The sequence below is a fragment of the Melospiza melodia genome, chromosome 14, assembly GCF_035770615.1.
Source record: "Melospiza melodia melodia isolate bMelMel2 chromosome 14, bMelMel2.pri, whole genome shotgun sequence".
Taxonomy (NCBI): Eukaryota; Metazoa; Chordata; class Aves; order Passeriformes; family Passerellidae; genus Melospiza; species Melospiza melodia.
This window is the reverse complement of record NC_086207.1, coordinates 19634494-19656364: the sequence shown is the minus strand read 5'-3', so window position 1 is coordinate 19656364 and position 21871 is coordinate 19634494. Positions and strand designations below refer to the sequence as shown.

The 21871-nt window shown below is 48.3% G+C and overlaps 2 protein-coding genes across 4 annotated transcripts in view; one reads left to right on the top strand and one right to left on the bottom strand.

Annotated features, from left to right (window-relative positions):
- Nucleotides 1–21871, top strand: part of PWWP2A (PWWP domain containing 2A) — a 53631-nt gene that overhangs the window by 29568 nt on the left and 2192 nt on the right. The window contains exons 5-6 of one of the 2 annotated variants that reach the window (XR_010029504.1): nt 1446–1591; nt 7416–7546. The gene's annotated coding sequence lies outside the window, so the exon portion shown is untranslated. Of the gene's footprint in view, nt 1–1445; nt 4235–7415; nt 7547–21871 lie in introns of those variants that run through there. The other variant, XR_010029503.1, reaches the window with a different exon arrangement.
- TTC1 (tetratricopeptide repeat domain 1) lies at nt 1197–21174 on the bottom strand. Of its 2 annotated transcripts, none has more exons than XM_063169090.1 (8): nt 21125–21174; nt 19987–20313; nt 11969–12029; nt 10790–10902; nt 10558–10594; nt 8698–8846; nt 6728–6782; nt 1197–1489 (listed from the first exon to the last, which is right to left on the bottom strand). In XM_063169090.1, exons 2-8 carry the CDS (start codon nt 20302–20304, stop codon nt 1356–1358), a joined length of 867 nt encoding a protein of 288 aa, XP_063025160.1. In that variant the 5' UTR covers nt 20305–20313; nt 21125–21174; the 3' UTR covers nt 1197–1355. The 2 variants fall into 2 exon arrangements, with proteins under 2 accessions (XP_063025160.1, XP_063025159.1); XM_063169089.1 differs by lacking the exon at nt 21125–21174 and adding an exon at nt 20702–20854.

Here is a 21871-nt window from a genome sequence, read left to right as displayed (position 1 = left end):
CATTTCTACTAATCCCAAACCACTGAACCTTCCCTGCAGAGCAACAGAGGTTTCACAGCTGATCTGACCCCAGGCCCAGCTCTAAACTAAACTAAACTAAACTAAAAATGCAGCAGGACAGAGTTTAACAATCAAAACAATGCTGCACAGCTGCAAAGACAAAAATGACATTAAAGCACCAAACCTGCTGTGACTGGGAAGGCTTTTCCTTTCAGTGAAAGGCTGCACCTCCTGAATTTCAGACACACAGAGACTTCCTGAAATGAATTGGAGATGACACCCAATAGCCAAGGCAGCCACTGCTAATTATTTAATTAAATCATGTACTGAAATCTGCATGGAGACAACTGCAGAATCTGCCTCCAATGCAAGCACTTCAGCACTGACAAACCCCAGGAAAGCAGGAATTACAAAAGGCACCTTCTCCAAAACCTGAGTGAACCACCACAACAGAATATATAATTATATATACATATGTATTTATATTTATATTTGTACTATTTATATTTATATCATGCCCTGGTTTGGGCTGGAAGGGACCTCAGAGGTCATCTCATTCTAGAAACACTTCCAAGTCCTCAAGGTCCAGTTACTGTGGAGACTTTCTGCAATCACCTCCTGTGCATCCCTGCAACCTGAATGGATCCCAGACAAGCCCATTGCATTTGGAGGTACCTTTACAAGGTGTGCAGATGGAGAGGGAGGCACAAAATGTCATTGCTGCCTTCAGAAAAATTAATGCCCAGTAAACAAACTGCTGGAAGGGTGGCATGAAGTTAAATGACAGCACTGCTGCAAGCAGGACCAAAAACCTCAGTGCTTCCTGTGAGTGTCCTGCCAGGTGTTGTTTGTGGGACCTTCAACACCAAACCCCCCTTGGGGAGGGCTCAGCACAGGCAAGAACCTCACAAGCCCGAGAGCAGAAGTACCAAGCCTTTATTGGAAGATCCATGGTTCCAGGGCAGAGCTGTGTCCAGGGGCCAGTCCCACCCAGCTGAGGGTGGGGCAGTGCTGCTGCTGGATCTCCCCATCCCCAGGACACCACCAGCCTCTGTCCCAGCCTTTGGGCTCCCCTGAGCTGCTGCTGCCAGCACCGAGTGGGCCAAACCAAGGAACTGCCTCTTGGAAAAGCCAAACACCGCAAGGGAAGGGGAAAAATAAATAAAAAAAAAGAATAAATCAGACACTGGACACAGTTATCACTATGAGAAGTTGAATGAGTTGCTTTACATCCACATTGCAATTAATTTCACAAGCTGGGAAATGAGTTTGCTGAGTCTCCTCTTGCCCTGGGGGTGGAGGGTGTTGGTTTGCTGGATCCTGGCACGGGATGTCAGAGCCACACTGAATCCATGTTATCTGTTGTTGTTGGGGTTTTGAACAAAGTTGATGGAGTAGGAGCCAGTTGATGAATCCTGTTTGATCTGGAAGTTCTCTGTTGACAGGCCAAAGGGACGCAGCACCAAATTGCCCAGATCCTTCAGTTTGCCTGCAGTGACATTCCAAGAGAACACAGTGAGAGCTGAGCAGAGGAAAATCCCATGGAATTCCACCCAGCTACAGCCCAGCCCTGCTGATTTATCCAGCACAGGTAAATGCTGAGGAAATCTCTGCATTTTGTTAATATTCAGGCTCTTAGGAGAATCAAAAATCACTGTTAAATATGCACAGAGTATGAGAGTTAATAAAGTCCTGTCAGTATAAGGATCACACATGATTCCTGACTCTGGAAAATGGATCTTGCTACAGCTGTAAGAGGGGAAGGACAACAAAAGGACATCCTTTAAAAAAATCCTATATAGAAATTACAGAATAGATAAAGTGAAACAGGAAGCAGAGGTAACAACTTCACTGCTGGCTGAACACAAACCCCTGGCATGACAACACAAAGGAAGAAGATGGCCAGTTTTCAAAGAAAAACATTCTTTTCCTCCTGGTTTCAATGTAGAACTGTAGATTTCCCAAAGGAAAAGCAGAAGTTTGGACAAGTTGAAGCCTTCTCAAGGTTTGCCTCCCCAGGCATACCCCATCTCTCCAAAAGCTCCCACCTGCACTGATCCTCAGGGAATGGGTTTTGTTTTGCTGAGAGCTGAGTGTGACAACAGAAATTGCTGCCATGGAAAATCCACTGAGCAGCTGCAGCAGCCAAGGGCCTGGAACACCTGGGAATGCCACAGCTATTCCTGCCTGGAGGGGCTTGGAGTCCTGAGAACCCCCTGGGACTGTGCTCACCTCCCCTGGGCCTCTGGGGCAAGTGAAATCCTGGAATTTGGGCTGGAAGGGACCTCAAAAATCATCTATTCCACCCCTGCCATGTCAGGGGCACCTCACACTGTCCCAGGTGCTCCCAGCCCTGTCCAGCCTGGCCTGGGACACTGCCAGGGATCCAGGGGCAGCCAGAGCTGCTCTGGGCACCTGTGCCAGGGCCTGCCCACCCTCACAGGGAAGGATTTCTTCCCAGTATCTGGAAAAAGAAAACCCTGAGCCCACCAAAGCAAATGGGTTGGGAGACACAAATTTCCTTCAACTTGACTTTTTTAATGGGAATTCACAGATGAGGTGGTCCAGCAGCAGCTCAGGTAGGATTAAACTCTTTGTACATCTTTATTATTTTTTAAGGTACACCTGTTGAAGATGACATTCATCCCTTTATGCAGCACCCTGAAAGTATTTTTGGTAGCATCTGTCTGAGTGACATGAAGAGGTTTTTTTGTACTTCTGGACAAACATTTGGCCAGGGCTGAGCTTCAGGTCTGGGGTGAGCATTGTCTCAGTGGAGAATCCTGCAGAATCTGGCGTGGCTGGAGCCCCCCAGCACTGCAGCTGGGCAGGAGAGCAGAGCTTGCCTGGCAGGACACTGGAGAGGTTTCCTCCAATTGCAGGGAGCTGGATGCTCTTTTCCAAACCCATAAACACCCCCTGCAGCTGGAGCAGCTCCCCAGCACAGCAGGGCTTGGGGCTTTATGATAATTCCAGCAGCACATCCCAGCTCACCTTCCTGCTCTGTCCCTCCCCAGGCAGGCTTGGGGCAGCCACACTGAATTAATTGTTAATGAGGCAAAGAAAGCCTTGGCTTTTCCGGGCACTCCAGCCCAGAGCTGCTGCTGCTGTCCTGGCACACACAGAGCCAGCATTGTAGGGGAGCTCTGTCTCCTCCTCCCACAGCTCCTTTCAGCCCTAAATTAAGGGCTGTAGTGAACTGCAACCCCCTCCTAAAGAAAAGCTCCCTCACAGCCTGTGCTGGGAGGAAGGAAAAGGCACCACGTGGAGCTGGGACTCAGCTGCAGAGGCTGCCCAGCCTCCACCACTCCCTGTCCCCAAGCAGGGTCACCCTCTCCTCCCTCTGCCCTTATTCTCACACATTTTGCTCTTTTTCCTTCAAACACACCCTGTTTATTTTCCACCTGCAACTCCAGCACATTCAGGTTTTTCACCAAAGCAAATATTCAGAGGTTAACAAGAAAACAGAACTGTAAAAATCAATTTAGGGCTCAGAAGTCTGTGATTCATTACTCACCTAAACTGCAATTCAACACCCTATTGAAAGAGGCAGATGCAGGAAAAGATTACTCACAATTTACATTAAGATGTAACAGCCAAAATTAATTGCTATTCAGTCTTTCTGGCAATAATTCTGGCTTAGTTGCTGGTGTTAATGTGAGGTTTGGAAGTTGAAAAGCTCCATCTTGCTTGTGTAAAGAATTCTTTTGGAGAAAAGACAAATTTCCTGATGAGGTCTCTTCTCTGTGTAACTTCTTGTATTACCAATATTTTTAAGCAATTAAAAGAGCAAGGGCAAATCCTTCTCCCTTCCCTAAATGGTAAATGACGACTGAACTGTAACTGTAATTTGGCTCTGATTTAACTACTTAAAATCACCTTGTGCAGGGTTGGGGTTTAGCAGCTCAGTTGCAAACACAACATAATTGTCAATAGAAAAAAAAAAACCAAACCCAAATAAACCCCATAATTCTTTAGGCACAAAGCCTGATAAATGTCTTCGCTGATCTCAGGTAGCTGGAAAAATCTCTTTTGGGCAGGAAGGCCCAGGTGAGGAGCTCTGGCCCTCAGACTGCTAAAACCATTCCAAAGCCCCCCTCTCCTCACACCCTCTCCCCAAAGGAGTGCTCCCAGATATCACAATAATTATAAAAGTCTCTGAACAAGACTGCAAATCATTGGCCTTAAGGAGAGAAACACAAAACACCCCAGAGAATGGTCACTGGTCACACCCTCAATCACTGGGCCAGAGGATGCTCAGAAGATGGAAAAGCCTCTTGGATTTCACATCTCCTGCCCCAAGTCCAGCTCTCTGATGTGAGCTCAGGGCTCCCTTCATCCTGAGCAAGCTTCAGTGCCAAGGGGCTGATCAAACATGGCAAGAACTGAAATACAAAAGTCAGCCCTGCAGAAGGGACACACAGCACCAGAGGGCTTGGCCTGGCCACAAACCAGGATTCTTCTGGTGACATCAACCTCACAGTCACACGGGCCAGAAGGAAAATCCAGCCAGGAATGTGTGCTCTGGGTTATTTACACACAAGCACTGCACAGCGGGTTCAGCCTCTGACAGAAATGAGCTGCAGCCCTGGGAAACAGGAAGCACACTTGGGAAGGAGGAGGATGCACTCCATTTATCTGGCTTTGTACACAGCTGCAGCTCCATGACAGTGGAGATGGCTGGGCAACCCAGGCCTTGCTTGAGTTGAAAGAATGAAAGCTCACCAAAACCAGGAGAGGCCAATTCACTGCCTGAGGATCAGCTCAAGATCCAAAGGAGCCAAAGCACAGACTGGGACACTGCTCCTAATTTCAGTTTGGAGTCAGTGCTCCTGCTGCAGGCCTGGCCTGAACTATCAGGATGCCTCAGACTTGCTGTGCTGGAGCCCAAAAGCCTGGAATTCAACCCAGGCACCTGAGCTGCCTCCTGGGAAGGCAGAAATGTCCCCCTGGCACTGCCCAAGCCCAGTCACCCAGCTCCAGCCACAGAGCCACGAGCCAGCTCCATCCTGGCAGTGGGAAATGCCATCAGGAAGGGTGGGAAAGTGGAAACAGCTTCGAACAAATTCACTGTACAACAAAACAATCCAAAGGAATCTCAGAACCACCACATTCCATCGAGTTTCTCTTCTCCCACTCCTTCTGAGCTCCCATCCAAGCCCCCGCTTCAGGGCTTTCCTGACCTCAGACAGAGCTGCAGCACTTTGCAAACCTTGGCAGTGTTTCCTTGCTCCATGGCATCCCCACTGCCTCCCCCAACAACAGCACACAGGGAACCTTGGAACACTCAGGAGCAGGAGCTGCCCACATTCCTGACTTCATTTCAGGAGAATGTTTTATAGAAACCCCTCAGTTTGTGTGACAGCCACAGCCACCACTGCCACCACCATTGTCACTTAACCAGAGCTGTGACAACCCAACACACGCGAGGCTGGGGGTGAACACAGGTTCTGTGTTGTCCTACCCTGCTCTTAGTCTGGCTCCTTGAACTCCTTGTGTGACATCACTGAGAAGGGATTTCTCTCTCCAGAATCCCAACAGAAACAGTCTGAGTGGTTCCCAAAAGCCCAGCCCAGATCTGAAATCTCAACTGCCACTTTTGAAGTATTAACACTGTTAACAGAAATTCCACCTAGTCTGACACCCAGGAAAAAAGCAGCAGTGCAGGGGCTGGATTTACTGTTCCAGTCAAATCCCTTGTGATTAGTGAGGCCCTTTGGAGTTCAGCAAAGATCAGGAATTATTTTCATATTACTTTGTGGTGAAACCCACCCCATGTCCTACCCATGGGCCTGATCCTTCCGGAGATTTCTGCATTTGTCATTTATTTATAGCCCCACCACCCTTAACCTGCTTTATCTGGGGCTTGTTCTCAGCACAATGGGGGAAGCAGGCTCTGATCCTGTAAAGCTCTGCAAAGCCTCACTGACACTCTGCTAGGTCAGGGCAGAACAAAGCCAGAGCAAATCAGAGGCTGCAGAAAAGAAATTACAGAGAAACATCAGCATAAGCTGAAACAGTCTCTTCTTCCCAAATACACCAAGAATCAGTGTGAAAGACAGGCTGAGTTGTTTAACCTGATTTTCTGCAGAGCAGCCAAACACTGCCTTAGGAATGGTAATTCCACTCCTGGTGCTCACCCTGGCTGGGTCCAATTCAGCCTCCAACCAAACAGCAATGAAATGCTGAATAAATCAAGGCAATGAAATGCTGAATAAATCAAGGCAAACACGAACACTTGGAGGTCTCTGGGCTGGAAGTGCTACAGAAAGAATCACATTTATTTCTTCAGCCCCCAGATCAAACATGCCCAGTTATTCCAGCTGGGGGAGTTCCTTTGGGCACAGGTTTAGTGCAAGCCCTGGTTTATCCCTTTCATGGGAATGTTTGCTTTGAGGGTTTATTTGCAGGGAGAAAGGGCTGAGCAGTTGGGCTGTGTCAAATCACCTTCCCCAGCTCTTACATACCAATATGAAATTGTTTTAGAAGGGTTTTTCTTTCTTTAAATGGAATAATGGCCTTTTCTGCATGGGAGAATTCCTTGTCTCCAATTTACTGAAGGTGAAACCAAGCAATTGAGAACTACAAAGAAATCAGGAGTTTTTTGTAACACTGAACAAATATTTCCTTTCAGATTTATCTCCTTTAAATTTCATACAAGAGATTCTATTCATGCATTTTTTCCTAGTAGATTATGAAGGTTTTTATCAAAGTACATGCTACTCACCCAACATTTCTTTCTTTAATTTTTCATTCCTCTCCTCAATTTGCTGTGGTAATCTCTGTGGAGAGAGAGAAAAACTGGAATCAGATCCCTGCTTTCACTAATGCTCCCATTTTGGACATCAGCAGTGACAGACACAAATCCTGGTGTGCAGTTCCAGAACACTGCTAATGCAGAGCCTCAGCACCTCCCACTCCAGGAATGCCTTATGGACACCCATTTTTATCTGGTGTCTGGGATACTTATCCCAAAGTACAGAAGCTTCTGGGAAATCTCTTCATCTGCCCTAAAATCCCTCAAAACTGTGTGGAGGCTGAAATTCTCCCATCAGTTACACACCTGTGAAAACCCAACCCTAACCACTGCTTCCATATAATGACACTTTCTGGGAAAGCAGCAATAGGGGTGATTTGAGCACAAACATGATAATTCCAAACTGCTTAGTCTGGCATTGAAAAAGTCAAAAATAACTGAGGATTGCAATCAGAACCCCAGCTCTGCACTCCTGAAATACAAACAGTGCTCGAGTATTGGAGCAGGTACCAAATCAGGAATCAAAGAACTATTGTGCATTTCATATTTTAATCTGTCATTTAACAGGGTCATGACATTCTCTAGAGCAGTGTGAGATCATTCCTGTGGGCAGGGAGGAGGAAGATTTGCTCTAACTGTGAATGAAACCCATTTGCAGATTTTCTTGAGGCATCATTTTCATTGCCAGTGAGGGGAAAAGATCCTGTGATATTCCTGCAAGGCAGAGACACTTTTACCTGACAGCAGAGCAAAGCTTCTCAGCCTCCTCCAGGTCAGAGATGTAACCAGGTATGTGGAGTCAACAGCTGAAACTGGGGGGGTTTCATTATGAAATTTAGAGATTTATGATGAGTGTTTGAAAAGTGTGAAATTATAGCTGTCAGGATTTCCTTAATAGGTTTTCAAGAAGGGAGTTTTAAGCTTCAGTCTCAATAGTTTGCTTCTTCCCTCAAATCTGACAAGGACCAGCTGAAGGAATGCCAGAGCAGGGGAATTTGAGGGCATTTTGTCCAAAGGGCTCTGCAGCCAAAGGCTCTGCCTGGCCAAGGAGCTCAGGGAGCAGGAGGGGGTGAACCCCACCCTCTGCACTGCCCAGGCACAGAAATCAGGAATAAAACTTGAATAAATTCTGAACTGGGCCTGAAGGAGCAGCAGCCCTGCTGGGGATTCCCTGCTGGGGCTGGCTGAGGGCCCTGCTGTGGGATCATCAGGGCACAGCCACTGGGAGGAATCCTGGCTCTGCAGGACCCAGGGACAGTGCTGGGGTTCCAACCAGCCTGAACAGAACCAGCCAGCCCTGAGGGTCTCACTCAGAATCCTGGGCTATCCTCAGAGGGGAGAGACCACCAGGATCATCCAGCCCAGCTCCTGGCCCTGCACAGACCCAACAACCCCAGCCTGGCATCCCTGGAGCAGTGTCCAGACCCTGCTGGAGCTCTGGGCTGTGCCCATTCCCTGGGGAGCTGCTCCTGGCCCAGGGGGAGCCCCAGCCCAGCTCCAGGTCCTTTATGGGAGCTCAGCTGTTTTATGGGGTCACCCCTCACCACTGACAGCACTCACACAGTTAAGCTGAATATTTTCTGCCATCAGTGCAACTGATCCAGTCCCCCAGGAAATCATTCCAGGCAAGGTTTCTTGCCTAATATGCCATAAAAGCTGTTCCTAATCTGTCACTTACAACAGCACCGTGTGGGGAAAAGGGGGGCACAATCACTGCTAATGATTTATTTTCCCAAATGGAGACTTAAAACAATTAAGCCTTTCAAGAAGATTTCTGTAACAACATATTCAGAGTGGGTTTAAAGACAAATCTGCAGGTGATGCACGTGAGTTTCTTTTTCCTTCTGAGGCAGAATCCGTTGCAGGTTCACTGGTGCGAAGCTGAACTAAAATAATGAAAAATAAGTTAGGCCAAAGTTCACTGAAAGGCTTAAGCTTACCATGCAAGCTTCTCTGGCTTGATGAACTGAGGGGTCTTTTTCTAGGACTGCCTTATAATCTTCCAGAGCTTCATCTAATTTTTCTGTTTTTTCATAGAGTTCTGCTCTCCTCAGCAAAGCTCTGACATAGTGAGGGTCTAATTCCACAGCTGCAAAACAAAAGCAAAGCCCAGGATTGTACTTGAAACATTTCCCCAGCCCTCAAATGAATTCTCAAGTGTGTATTACATTTGTAAGTTGTCTTTAGAATGTAACTCAGGATCAAGCAGAGGCACAGCTTAAAGCTAAGCTGGAATTCAGGAGCAGCTGCCTGGGACAGTCTCATGATCATGTTTCATTTAATGTCCACAACCTCTCACAGATGGAAGTGATTTATGATCACAAAGCTTTAAATGTGCAATCCTATCCGTGCAGGGATTCTAAGTGATGCTACAGAAACTTTAAGGACCTGCAAGATATTTCAGTTTTTGTGTGTTTAGCAAGTGGCTATTATTAGATTGCAGCTAAAGTTAAACATCCCTCCAGACACACACAGCAGGGAAAATCAGCCTTGCCACGCTTATCTTAGTTCAAGCGGAGACAAACTCCAGGAGAATTTCTGGAGCTCTTCTGAATTTAATATCAAACAGTTCAGGTTGTGTTGGGAATGCACAAACAGTGATTTCAGCCCTGAGAGCTGGCAGAGGGGCATCTGAATCTCAGCTCTTCCTCCCCTCACTCCCTTGGCAGCCAGGGCTCTTTGCAGTACAGTTCAAACTGAATGCTAAACTCAGCAGTCACCTCCACATGGTAATTCCTCAGGAATTCCTTCATCCATTTTCCACCACAGAAACAGGGAATGTGAAAGATTTCACCACAGAAATTGGGAATGTGAAAGATTTTTCATCACAGAAAGAGCTCTGTCCATTTTATAATTCCTAGCTCATTAAAATGGTTCTGGGGACAATTAAATCTCAGATTATCCAGGTGAATATTCCAGTTTATCTTCTGGCAAGGACAAAGGCAATGGCACAGTCAGCAAGCTGCAGGTGACTGAATTGCTCTGCTGTGCTCCAGTCCCTGGGGAGTGTCAGGCCCTGGCAGCTGAAGTCTCCCTGCTCAAAGCACATTGATTTTCTCTGAGCCACTGCAAAATTCAAGGTGTTTTTCAGAAAGCAGCAGCTCCAAACCAGGCAAAACCCCAGCGAGAGAGGCCAGGGAGGATTTGGTACCTCCAGGAGCCCTTTCAGCAAGCACAGCTCCCATTTCTGTGCAGGCAGGGCTGGCACACAGCCACTGGATTAGTTCTCTGATTGGTAATTTGGATTTTTTCCCCAGCTGTCACAGGGAGTTTAACAAACACTCGAGGGTGGGTGAGTGGGTGGAAGCAATAAAGCAAAGCACAGCTGAACTGATTCCACCAGAAGGTGCAGAGACAGAACTATGCAGGGCAGGAACAGGGGAACATAAGCCCTGGTGACAAAGCAAAAGCTGTGCAGGAAAGGGATTGGATAGTGCTGTTAACTCTATAAAGCCTCAGAGTTCTTTGGAACCTGGGATTAAACCAGGATTTGGGGGGGATAGCAGGTGGAAGTGGGTTTGAAATCACAGGTGTGGGAAACAGTTTCCACAGAAAAGACTGTCCTCTTAAAAACAAGGACAAACTGCAGCCTTATGGTACAAGAGAATAGAAAGTAAATTACTGCAGATAGGAAAGGCTTGACAGGCATTTTACAAAATAAGTAATACAAATCAGGTGCTTTCTGTTCAGTTCTTTAAAAACCCTTATGCCCAAAATTACAGCTCTGCAGTAAAGGCACTAAATGACACAATTTATGTACAAAAATCTGGCACAAGGACAGCACAGAGAGGAAAAAGTACCTTTGGTGCAGTCACTCAGGGCAGCCTCTGTCTTGTCCTAGAACACAAAACAGTTTTGTTAGATTGAAGTCACATTTCTTCATGTCCCCAGCCCTCGAGGTGGCACTCGGTGCTCTGGGCTGGGGACAGGGTGGGGATGGGGCACAGCTGGGACTGGAGGGCTCTGATCCCTTCAAAATTGCATTTGAGCCACGCTCAGTCCAGTGTGACACAGAATGAAACCAGCACTGACCTGTTTCATTTTTGCAGCAGCTCTGTTGGAGAACAGAACAGCCCTGTCCTTCTGGAAGCAGGCTGGGCAGATCTGCAGGGCCTTGGTGTAGGACTCTTCTGCCTCTCCAAAGTCTGCAGAGCAACAAAACCCAAACCAAACCATTTATTTCAAACTCTGAACCCCATGGATGAGGCTCTTTGGAAACAGTTCTCAGTATCTGCTGATGTGACATAGAATCACTAGCTGCTCTCAAAGAGCATTACTGAGTTCATAAATACAATTGATTATTTTAGGATTTACTTAATTTTGCTAATAAAAGCAGGAATACACTGAGCTGAATGCACCAAGTGCAGCAGGAGTGGATGTAATTCCCATCCCTGACATTGTTTCCTCTTTGAGCAGAGGTGGAATCCTTTGGCTGAAGTGCTGAAAGCTGTCACTGCCCTGCCCAGAGCAGCTGCAGGGAGCTTTTATGGCCACATCATCTTCACCTGACTGAAAGATCAAGGAGTGGCCTGGGGTGAGACCCAGCAACACTGCAGGCCTGTGGCTCTCCTGGGCTGAGCACTTCCCTCCTGCCCTCTGATGCCTTCCAGAGCATCCTGAGCTGCGCTCAATCACTGCAGAGCTGTGTTCCCTCAGGACTCCATGAGGCATCTCCTGCCTGCTCCCCAGGGCACACAGATTCCCTGCCTGTGTCCTGCTGAGGGAGGCAGGCACTGCAATTCCTGCTTTCTCTGGGAATCCTCCACCCACAGCAGGTGCAATCAAAGGCAGGTGTCAAAACCACTTCCCCCCTTCTGTTTGCTCACTAAAATCAATGTATAAAGGTACAAGGCAGCTACAGAGCCCCAGATCTTGCATCAGTTCTAAGCACAACCATCAGCCCAACTCAGAGCCCCAGGGAAACCTTTACTGATCAGTGAAGGAAACCCTGGCTCTTGGAAGACAGCCCAAAATCCATGGTTTTCATGGGAATCCTGCTTTAGTATCCAAACCTTTGGATTTAAACACCTCTAAAGGAGCTCTGATAGCTCTGTCTCTTCTCTAGAGCTGGACAGAAAATGCAAGAGGTGATAAAATTCAACAAGGATGGTGTGAGGGCTTCCTCAGAGCTTCCTGCAGCACCCCCACAATGGCTCAGTGCTAATGTGGGATATCTAACACCCACAGGGTGTTCAGACATGACCAACCCACCTCCTTTCTTGAAGTGCTCATTTCCTTTCTCCTTCAGCCCCGTGCTCTCCTTTCTTCTTTTCTACAAAAGGAAAGACAATGTCTCAGAGTATTCCACTGAAATGAGCAAGTAGGTCAGCTGCAGCTCCAAATAAAGTATGGAAGGGAAGCAGAATGAAACAGAACCCAAAGAGTTTTAACTCTGCCAAGATCTGCTTGTAGACCCTGTGACATGAAATACTTTCTATATCCATGGAACAGTGGAGTGTAACAGCAAGGCAATTAAAAAGCTCCACTCCACAGCCACCAGGATGCAGGGAGAGCATCCATGGAGAATTCCATGCTCTAAACCAACACATCAGCTTTTACTGGCTGTTTGCTTCTCCTTTCCAACTCCATTTAATTCACTCACTGCAGGTCAACTGTGCAGAATGTATTTTAAATGTAAAGTCCCACAAGTTTTGCTTGAAATAATTCCACCTCAGCAATGCTGGTTATTTTCAGAGATGCACAAGGAAAAGGTCCAGGCTGAGAAAGATTTCTGCCCTGAAAGATTTCTTAGGGGGAGTCAGTGAACCCCCAGAAGCAGGTTCTTTGTGCAGTGGGAGCTGCACGTGTGAGCAGAGCTGTGTTCTCAACCATGAATATCCTGGCCCGAGGGGAGGCCAGGCTCAGGCTCCCAGGCTGTGACACAGAAACCCAGGATGTCCCCGAGCCATCCCTGCCACCCCTGACAGTCCTGACACAAAGCAGGCAAGGGCAGGCACCCCTCAAGCTCAGGAGTGTACAAAAGCCAGCCTTGGAGCACTGGATTTCCTCCCAGCACACAAAGGGCTTCAATGGAGGTGTCTGTAAATGACAGATCACTGAGCAATTAAAAAGTCAACAGTAGGAAAAGGAGCAGTTTCCTTTCCTGCAGATTGTGTGAATCAAGGATTAATGCAATTATCAATATCACACAGAACATCTCCTTGGAAACAGCTAAATATAGTACAGAGTGTGGAGCACTGCAGCAGCTCCCAGCTATGCCAGGGAGCTGACAAACAGCTCAAACTCCCAGGTTCTCCCTCCTGCTCTTGTGCCTTTGGGGATTGATTCCCCTGACCACTGACACACCTGAGAACAGATCAGCCTCAGTGGGAGGACACTGAGCCATGGCACGAAATCCACAGCAGAATCTCACCTGACCCCTCTGATACATGCCCACACCATCACATTTGCTCCTACTGCCCATTAAACAGCTTCTCCAACAGCCATCACTGCTCACGTTTGAAAGAAACCCCACAAACACAGGGCACACAAAGCATGCAATTGTTCAGGAAGTGCCTTTGCTCAGGGAGGGCTGACAAACCCCAAACCCTTCCACAGCACCCCAAGGGACACACTTGGTGCTTTCTAAACATGAACACACAAATTCCATGCTTCAGGCTGCATGAAAATCTCAAATCTCTGTGTAATGCACAGCTCTGCTGCTCAGCACAGGCAATGTGGAACTGCTACACCTCAGTTTTCCAGGGAGCAGACAGAAATTCCTGCCTGGACCCCACAAAAAGGCATTTTAAATATTCTGCAGGGCACAAAGGGTGACAATGATGCCAAGCTCTCGTGGCACTGAACAAAGCAGCCCCATGTGAGCACAGGGCAGGCCTGAGATGAGGATCCTGCTGGAAAGATCTCCACAGATGCCCTCAGTGAGGGGAAGGGCTGCCTGAAACACAAACCCCACTGACTTCATTGCTCATGACCTATTTAGAAGTGGCCTTTCAGTGCCACGAGCACTCTCTGCTGCACAGGGCTCAGTTACAGCTCCACAAGAATGAAAGGATTTTTATCATCAACACAACTACAGCATGCTCACAGCAGTCCTGAGGCAGAAACCCTGCAATCAAGGGATCTGGATGAAAAGTTTCACCTGCATTATCAATATTTTGTTTCATTTTATCCAAATTATTTTAAAATATTACATGTTTACCCTAATTATACATGAAATGCTAATATAAAAAGTGACTTGCAGCAAGAAAGCTTCAGAAGAATAAGCTTTATACTAAAAAAGGAGGAAAAGGAAAAACAACAAAGCAACAAAGCAGCACTTTTAAGAGCTCTGTGTATGATTTTGTAATTTATTCAGCTCCCTGCAAAGCAGCAATGGCTCAAAACTTGCATTTCTGTGAGAGCCTGACCAACAGTTTCAACAGATCCCTGGTTTATGGGTTTCACTTCCAAACTGAGTGGCCAAAGTATTTTTAAAAAGGAGAAGTCTGCAGGCAACCTCCTGCACATCGATGGATTTGCATTTCAGGTATCAGTGACCAAGAAGCAACATCTCAAAGCCAATTCCTCTGGCTTTTCCACAAAATGTGAGAGCATGAAAAATGGATGAGCGCCTCAATGCTGAAGGCACTGCCCTGCAAAGCAGGCTGGGTGTGAAAGAAATGCATTATTTATTCCTCATCCAGACATTCCTGGAACAGAAATTCCTAGCACAGAACAACTCCCAGGATTTCCATTTCAGCTGCAGGGAGGAGAAGCTGCTCAGATCCAGGGAAAGCCCCAAAGCACTCCAGCCCTGCCCTGGGGAATTCCCAGCAGATTTGGGATGGATCAGTCCCGAGGGATGTGCACGGTGTGCCCCCAACACCCGGGGGCTGCCATCCCTCCCTGGCAGGGAACGAGGCCAGCCTGAGTCCCAGATTCCCAGGAAAAGCCATCCTGGCCTGCTCCTGCCCCAGGGCTGCTCACACACAGCCTGCAGGCAGCCACAGCTCCCCAGTGAAGCATTTTCTGCTCTTCAGTGGCAGCAAAATCTGAAGGTTTGGGGTTTTTGTGAATTTTCGTAATGCAAAGATGACAAATTGCATGGCAGGCACTGATTGTGATGTGGTTTAAATATTTTTTTGAAGTTCTGAAGAAACAACTGAATGTAACTGGTGATGATTCTTACAGGATCTGATTAGAAATGTTTAAATTTGGACACTGAATTCCAATCCCCTACTCAGAAAAAAAATCAGTATTTAACCCAAACATGCCTGGCAAAGCCAGGGCTGCTGGAGATGATCTCAAGTCATGACAAGGGACAGCCTGGCCTTGTGACAATAACGCACAAACCTAAATCCCACACAGCCCCTGCACCTCAGCTGCTCTGCCAAAGCACTCAGGGTTAACAAGAAAAGTATGATATGAAATAGAATTTTATAGAATTTATTTATAACTGTATAATTATAAAACAATTTTATTTGGATATTAAATTTTTATAATAATAACAACATTATTATTATAAAATAATAATAACAACAGCAACCCACAAATTCCCTGTTTCCTTGGGAAGTGAGCAATGCAACAGAAAGTGCTGGAAGTGAAATCCCTGAGCAGGCAGTGGGAGCTGAAGGAACAACAGCCTCAGTTTGTGACACTGCCCCCATCATTTCCTCTGGCTGTTGCTGTGCTGGGATTGATCCCTTGATTTCCCTTTGCTGGGAACTGCTCCTGGCTCCAGTTCTGCAGAGGTTCCACTTCCAGTGAGCCTGCCCCTCAGTCCCTTGGGAAGGTCACCCAAACCAGGGACATCAAATTGCTGCAGTTCAGAGGGGGCACAGGAACTGGAATTGGAAACAGACCAGGAATGCATTTTTCAGCTGCCAGCCCCACTGCTCAGTCCCTCATTAGCAGCTGTCTGCTTCCCCCTGCAGTTTTGGGAAGCTACTGCTCTACCCTGCATCCCAGGCTCTGGATCTCAGTTTAAGGTTGGAGTCACCCCAAAGCTGCCCTTGGGAGGTGCCAGGGCAGTGGCAGGGATGGACCTGGCCTGGCCCTGCTCCCTGGGACTCCACGGGAAAGAACTCTGCTCCTTCTTCTACCAAATCCCCAGACGGAATTGGAAGCAGCCGTGCCAGAGCAGGGAAGGAGGTCAGAGCCCTCGCTGGCAGCCCCAGTTAAGCCCAGCCTCAGTGTGGCCTTGCTGGGTGACAAGAGTGCCACTGATCCCTTTGTGCAGGGACAGGAGCTGCCCACAAACCCATCAGCAGCAGGGAAAGGCCTGGATGTGACAGCAGCACTCCCTGCACAGAAATGCACAACTGAACTCAGGACCCAGATCAGACGGCAGCACTCAAAGGGACATGAAGGGAGAATTCTCCCTCTTCCTAATAAATTGTCACTCAGCAAAAGTTTTTGTTTGTTTAAAACTCAAAGAATTATAAATCACACAGGGAGATTCTAATGCCAGCTTTTATTAAATTCTTCTCAGCAGCTCTTGCAATTAATGACTCCAGCAGATCCAGATTTACTGCTCAAATGTTCTTCTCCAGGCTTTAACTCACAACATGTGACAGGATGTTTTATTCTACACAGAAACTTCCCCTTATGGAAACAACAGGATCAACCCAAAGGCCCAGGGAGGAAAGGAAGGGTGAGGAGGGGGCAGCTTAAAGGAAATGTCTTCACTAAGCCAATGTTCTCTAACATATCCTACAGCCTGCAGAAACAGGGGGGTTAAAAAAAGGAAATTTTACTGTTTAGCCCAGCAAGAATGTCTGGCATCACTCAAAAATCTTATTTCTTAAATTCAGTTCTACCACACTCTTACAGAGCTGCTCACAATAGACTCCTCAAGAATCTCCTCTTGCTTGTGTTGCTGACCCACTCCTGCTGTCAGAACAGGAATTGTGATCCAGCCAGCTGCAGGCCCAGGGCACGTGGAGAGGCCAGAGAAGGAACTGCTCAGGGGAATATTGAGTGTCTCACAGAACACAGGCTTCCAAATCCAAAATGAGAGGCCAGCTGCTGAAGTCCTTGCCACAGGACAGGAGAGCATCTGCCAGGATGGAGGAGCTGAGGGACTGGGAGTCCTGCACTGGATAAACTCCTCATGAAAGGGTGGCCCTGAGGTCAGGGCTAACAGTGACCCTGCAACAGCTGCTGGGTGTCCTCAGATTCATTCTGCAGAGCAGCCCCACGTCAAAGCCATCCCTGTCACTGACAAGCAGCCAGAAAAATCTGCTTGGAATGCATCAAAAGCAATTTGCTGCTCAGTGCCCCTGCTGAGGCAGCAGCAGCAGCCTTGTGAAACAACAACCAAACCCTGCAAAGGTGAATTTCAATCCTTAAAATGCTGAGGTGCAACCCCAGGCAAGGAACCAGGCTGTGGTTTTGAGAACTTCTTACAGGTTTGTGTCTTAATATCCCTGCAAGTTCTTATTTTGCTTCTCTGTGCAGAGAAGATTTCTCAGGGTCTCCCTGGAAGGAATCCTGCTGCTTAACATCAGAAATCTCCCTGTGTGGGGCTCTTGAAATGTAATTAGAGAGAACACACAATCCCTCCCTCTCCTTCCCTCTGAGCTGCAGAGCCTCTGCACAGGTGAGTGTTGACTCTGAGCTGCTGGAACCTGGAACACCCAGAGCCAGGCCAGGATCTGCCTTTGCATCTCCAGAATCAATCAGAGGCTTTTCCTACAGCCCTTTACTGAACACCACTCCACAGAGCCTGTTCATTCCAGCTGCTGAACACAGCAGTGGGGTTTGGAACAAAACCCCAAGCTCAGGACGTGTAACTCTATAAACTTGGCTGGGGCAGGGCTCACACCCAGCTCTCCTTGTGCCCTGAGCCCACAGTTTGTGGCTGGTGCTGCAACACCAGCTCCTGGGGAGATTTTGTGCTTTAGACAGGCAGCCAAATCAAATCCATCTGCCCAGGTGCCAGCCCCAGGCTGCTGTTTGATGTCTGCTTCCACCAGCACTGCCCTGCATCCCAAAATCCAGCCTGATTTCCCTTGAGCCACTCCCTCAGAGCTGCACTGTCCCTGAGGGCTCACCATGACCCAGCACTGCTGAGAGGCTGCTCCCCACCTCAGCAGCCAAAAACCACTCCTGACTATTTCTGTCTCATTTGCTGCAGCTGCAATAAAAATAAATGAAAAATCACATTGCCCTTCTCAAAAAAACAACCTTTTGAGTCATTGGAAGGAGGCTGTAAGGGTTTTAAAAAGCTCTCAGTAAATGAATGTACAGCACTGTTTTCAGCCTGGGACTGCAGGACTTTTCCTTAAAAGCTGCAGCATTTAACAGAAACTTTTATGATCAGAATATACAGAATGTTGCACTTTGAAAAATAAATTCATGGCCATCAGTAGCAGGTACAAGGAGCAGAGTTGGAGTAGCAACTGAGGAGTGACCTGGCCAGGGGGAGATCATGGAAGAGGCCACTCCAGTGGCTGTCACAACTGCCTGAGCTCCTGGTTCTGCTCTGCATTCACAGTTCTGCAGCTCTGCTTGTATCATACCAGCAATCCTTTGCTAGGGAATAAAACTACATCTGAAAACCTGCAAGATTGAGAAATCTCTCAGAGGAACATAAAAAGCTGCTGGTGCAGTACTTGTGGTGCTGGTGAGAGACAGAACCCCTCAGTTTGGGTAGCTGAAATCACAAACCACCCTGAAGGGCAGAATTGTTCACCACTGGAAATAAACCTGCAGAAAGATGAGAGCTCAGCTGCCTCCAGCCTTTCTCTGAGGAAACCTTCCCACTTTGAAGCAGTTGTTGTTTTGCACTGCCATAGCCCCTTTCAGTGGAGTTCCACAAAGCTGAGTGCCAAGACTCAACATTCCCAATTATTTTGGTCATTTGACAGCAGGCAAAGATCCATGTGCAAAATGAGATGATTATCTAAAAATACACCCAAACCAGGAACAGCAGGAAAATCAACCCAGCCAATTGCCAGGCTTGCTGCTCTTTTCAGAGTTCAGTTCCAGAACAATTTCCCCCCAGTTTTCAGCAGTTTGTCTGTGGAGCTCTGGAGTCCCAGGCAGTGCTGCAGCCCCAGTGTGACTCAAGCTGACAGTGCTCCTCATTGGACAGCAATAAACACAAGGAGAAAGAAGGGACTGCTCACTCCCACTGCAAAAACCCAAGGGCAATGAAATGAAGTTTGTGTGTGAGGAGGTCAAGGAAGGATTTTTGCCCTCTGCTCAGCACCTGAGAGATGCATTTGGAGAATGCCCTGTTTGGGGCAAAAACCAAATCAAAAAAATCAAACAAACTCCTTCCTACAGCAGCAACAACAAGACCCTGACTTCCCACAGGGACTCCAGGATGCTCAGGGCTCTGCAATAAAGGAAATTCTAATTAAACACAGGACAAAAGTTTCCAGCATAGTTTAAAAGCAGCACAGGGAGCCAGAGGGGCTGTGCCAGAGACGCCCCTGGCTCTGGGCAGGGGCTTGCACTAAAATCCTCAAAGGATGGCCCAGAACACCTCCTGCCACTGCCATTCTTCACTGCTGAATTAGAACTGGCATCATCACTCTGCCCATTCAGAGCCCAATCTGAGATCCAAAGGGATTCCCAGCAGCTCCAGCACACACCAGAAGCACTTTCAGTCTCACTCCTACTCCAAGGGGGCTCTGCCCAATGCTGTCCTTCCCCAGTATTGCTTTTCCCCCTCAAGGAACTTCTATATCTACACAAGATTGGTTCCACAGATGAGAAACTGCATTTGTCTGTTCCCTGCTGCAGGATGACCTTGTCCAATGTGACAGCAGTGAAATCAAACTCACAGATTTAATGTGGGTTTGTTTGATTAAAGGCCAAATAACCCACAGGGATCTACTCCAATGGAACCCTGCTCCCTGGATTCCCATAACCAACCCTTCAGGGAAACCATCCTGAAATCTGCTGAGTTTTAAAGAGGCACCTTGCAGCACTCAGGGGAAACCAAGGGATGCACAGACAGTGACAGCAGCAACAGGGGGAGTTTTGGTGCTGAAATTACCAATTTCTGAGTCACAGCCACCCCACCCACTGCTCAGGCACACAAAACCTGCCCTGGAACAGGAGTGAAAGCAGCAAAGAAAGGCACAAACATTTGTTACCTAAAAGAGGGAATTTAGAACAGTCAAACTCAAGGGCTCTAAAGGTGCCTCTGTGTCAGAATACTCCAAACATTGACTGCACACAGATCATCTCACACCTGCACACAGACAATTTCATACCTACACACAGATCACTGCACACAGATCACTGCACACCTGCACTGTGCTCTGCATTACCTGTTTCTCCTCCTCTGGCATATCTTTCTCTAGTTCTAGCAAGTATTCTTCCTCTAGCTCTGTCTGCTTCCTGGAGCTACTCCCGTCCTCCTGAGCGTTCCCTTCATCATCCAGCACAGCTCCCTGGGCTCCAAAGGAGTCGTGACAGTCATGGAAGCACTCCTCTGAGGGATCCTGGCCTGGGGAGGGGGCACAGCCCCTGTCCAGGCTCTGGGGGTGCTGGCCATCCCTGGGGGCAGTCTCTGGAGCCTTCTGATCCGACAGCTTCAGGTGATTCAGTGACTCCTCAAGTGGGCTTGCAGCTTTAAATTCTTCCATGCTGGGCTCCTGGCAGGGGTTGTGGCAGTGACAAAGGAGTGACACTCAGTAATCGTCATTAACAGACTCATTAGCAACCAAATCCCAGCACCGGGGGGTGAGGCTGGAGGGGAGCACAGGGGTCACTGGGGCCACCCCCTGCATTCCCAAACACGGGGGACAGGGGGTCTGTGAGGCTCTGGAACACCCCGGGAGGAGACCCCAGCCCCTGGCTGGGCTCAGCTCAGGGCTGGCACTGCCCAGGGCGGTTCTGCCTCCTGGGCAGGGAATTGCTGGGCTCAGCCCCTGCTCGGGGCTCTGCTGGGCACTGCTGGGCCTGGAGCAGAGTCTGGCCCTGCTCTGCCCCCTCCCCTTGCATATTTATACACATCTACATGTATTTAATGACTGAATTTACCTTATCCGCATTTACAAATCTTTAAAGTGCTCTTGACATCCTTAAGGGAAGCTCGCATCTTTCGGGGCGGGGGAAACTTCCCTGCATTCCATGTCCCGCGCAGGCACACAGGACCGGGGCACTGCACCCATGAGTGCGGGAACTGCCGAGCTCGGATCCCCGGGCCAGCCCAGCCCAGCCCAGCCCAGCCCAGCCCAGCCCCGCGGGCCCGGTCCCGCACCCCGGCCCCGGCACGGCTGGCCCAGCGCGGCCCCTCCAGTCCCACCACGACCCCCGGGGCGCCGTGCCCGGCTCGCAGCGCCCGCCCCGCGCTGCCCGGAGCGGAGCGGACGGTGCAGACCGGGACCATCCCCCCCTGCCCCACCGGGTCCCGCCCGGTCCCCCCGGGCCGGAGCGGACCCCGAGCCCAGGGCCCGCACTCACCTGCGCCAGCCGCACTTCCGGCTTCCGGCTTCCGCCACGCCCCCGGCACGAGAACCGCTTCCGGCAGCGACAGCCAATGGGCGATGGGGCGCGCGCGGGGCATGCCGGGAACTGTAGTTCTCTGCTGTGACGTCAGGGAGCGCAGGTGAGAACAGGTGAGGGCAGGTGAGGGAGGGCAGAGGCTTTTTCCCATGAATATTTCATGTTTGCACAGCTCAGGAATATTCGGGTTTTTCCCGGAACTTTGGGATGATGCTCCTCTTGCTCAGCCTCACACCCCATTCTGGTTTTGTACAACATTAAAATGTTAAAGGTATTCCAAATGTGAGCCCAAAAGGAGGCTTGGACTGTGCCAGGGGATGGAACAACACCCTTGGGTAAAACCAGCCACAGACTCAGGAGGTTTTGCGCTTGAGTGGTTCTTTAGAAATTCCTAAAAACTGCTGCCTACAGCAGAAGATTCAACAAGAACCAGGTGACAACTGGAATTGATAAACCCCAGCAATCAGGAAATACATTCTCAATTTATATATTATAGTATATAATTATAATAATATATTTATATATATTACATATTATAATATTATGCCTTCTTATATTATATATTATAGGAATTATATATTATAGAAATTCCTAGATACTGCTGCTTACAGCAGAAGATTCAACACGAGCCAGGTGATAATTTGAATTGATAAACCCCAGAAATCTGGAAAATACTTTCTCATTATTATATATTATACAAATGAT

Excerpts from the sequence above, each read along its gene's own strand:
- TTC1 (XM_063169090.1), bottom strand. The coding sequence starts at position 20,304 with ATGGAAGAATTTAAAGCTGCAAGCCCACTTGAGGAGTCACTGAATCAC. Across the intron at positions 12,030-19,986 it reads TGCCAGAGGAGGAGAAACAG|AAAAGAAGAAAGGAGAGCAC; the intron begins GTAATGCAGAGC and ends TTCCTTTTGTAG. Across the intron at positions 8,847-10,557 it reads CCTGAGTGACTGCACCAAAG|CTGTGGAATTAGACCCTCAC; the intron begins GTACTTTTTCCT and ends TTTGTTTTGCAG.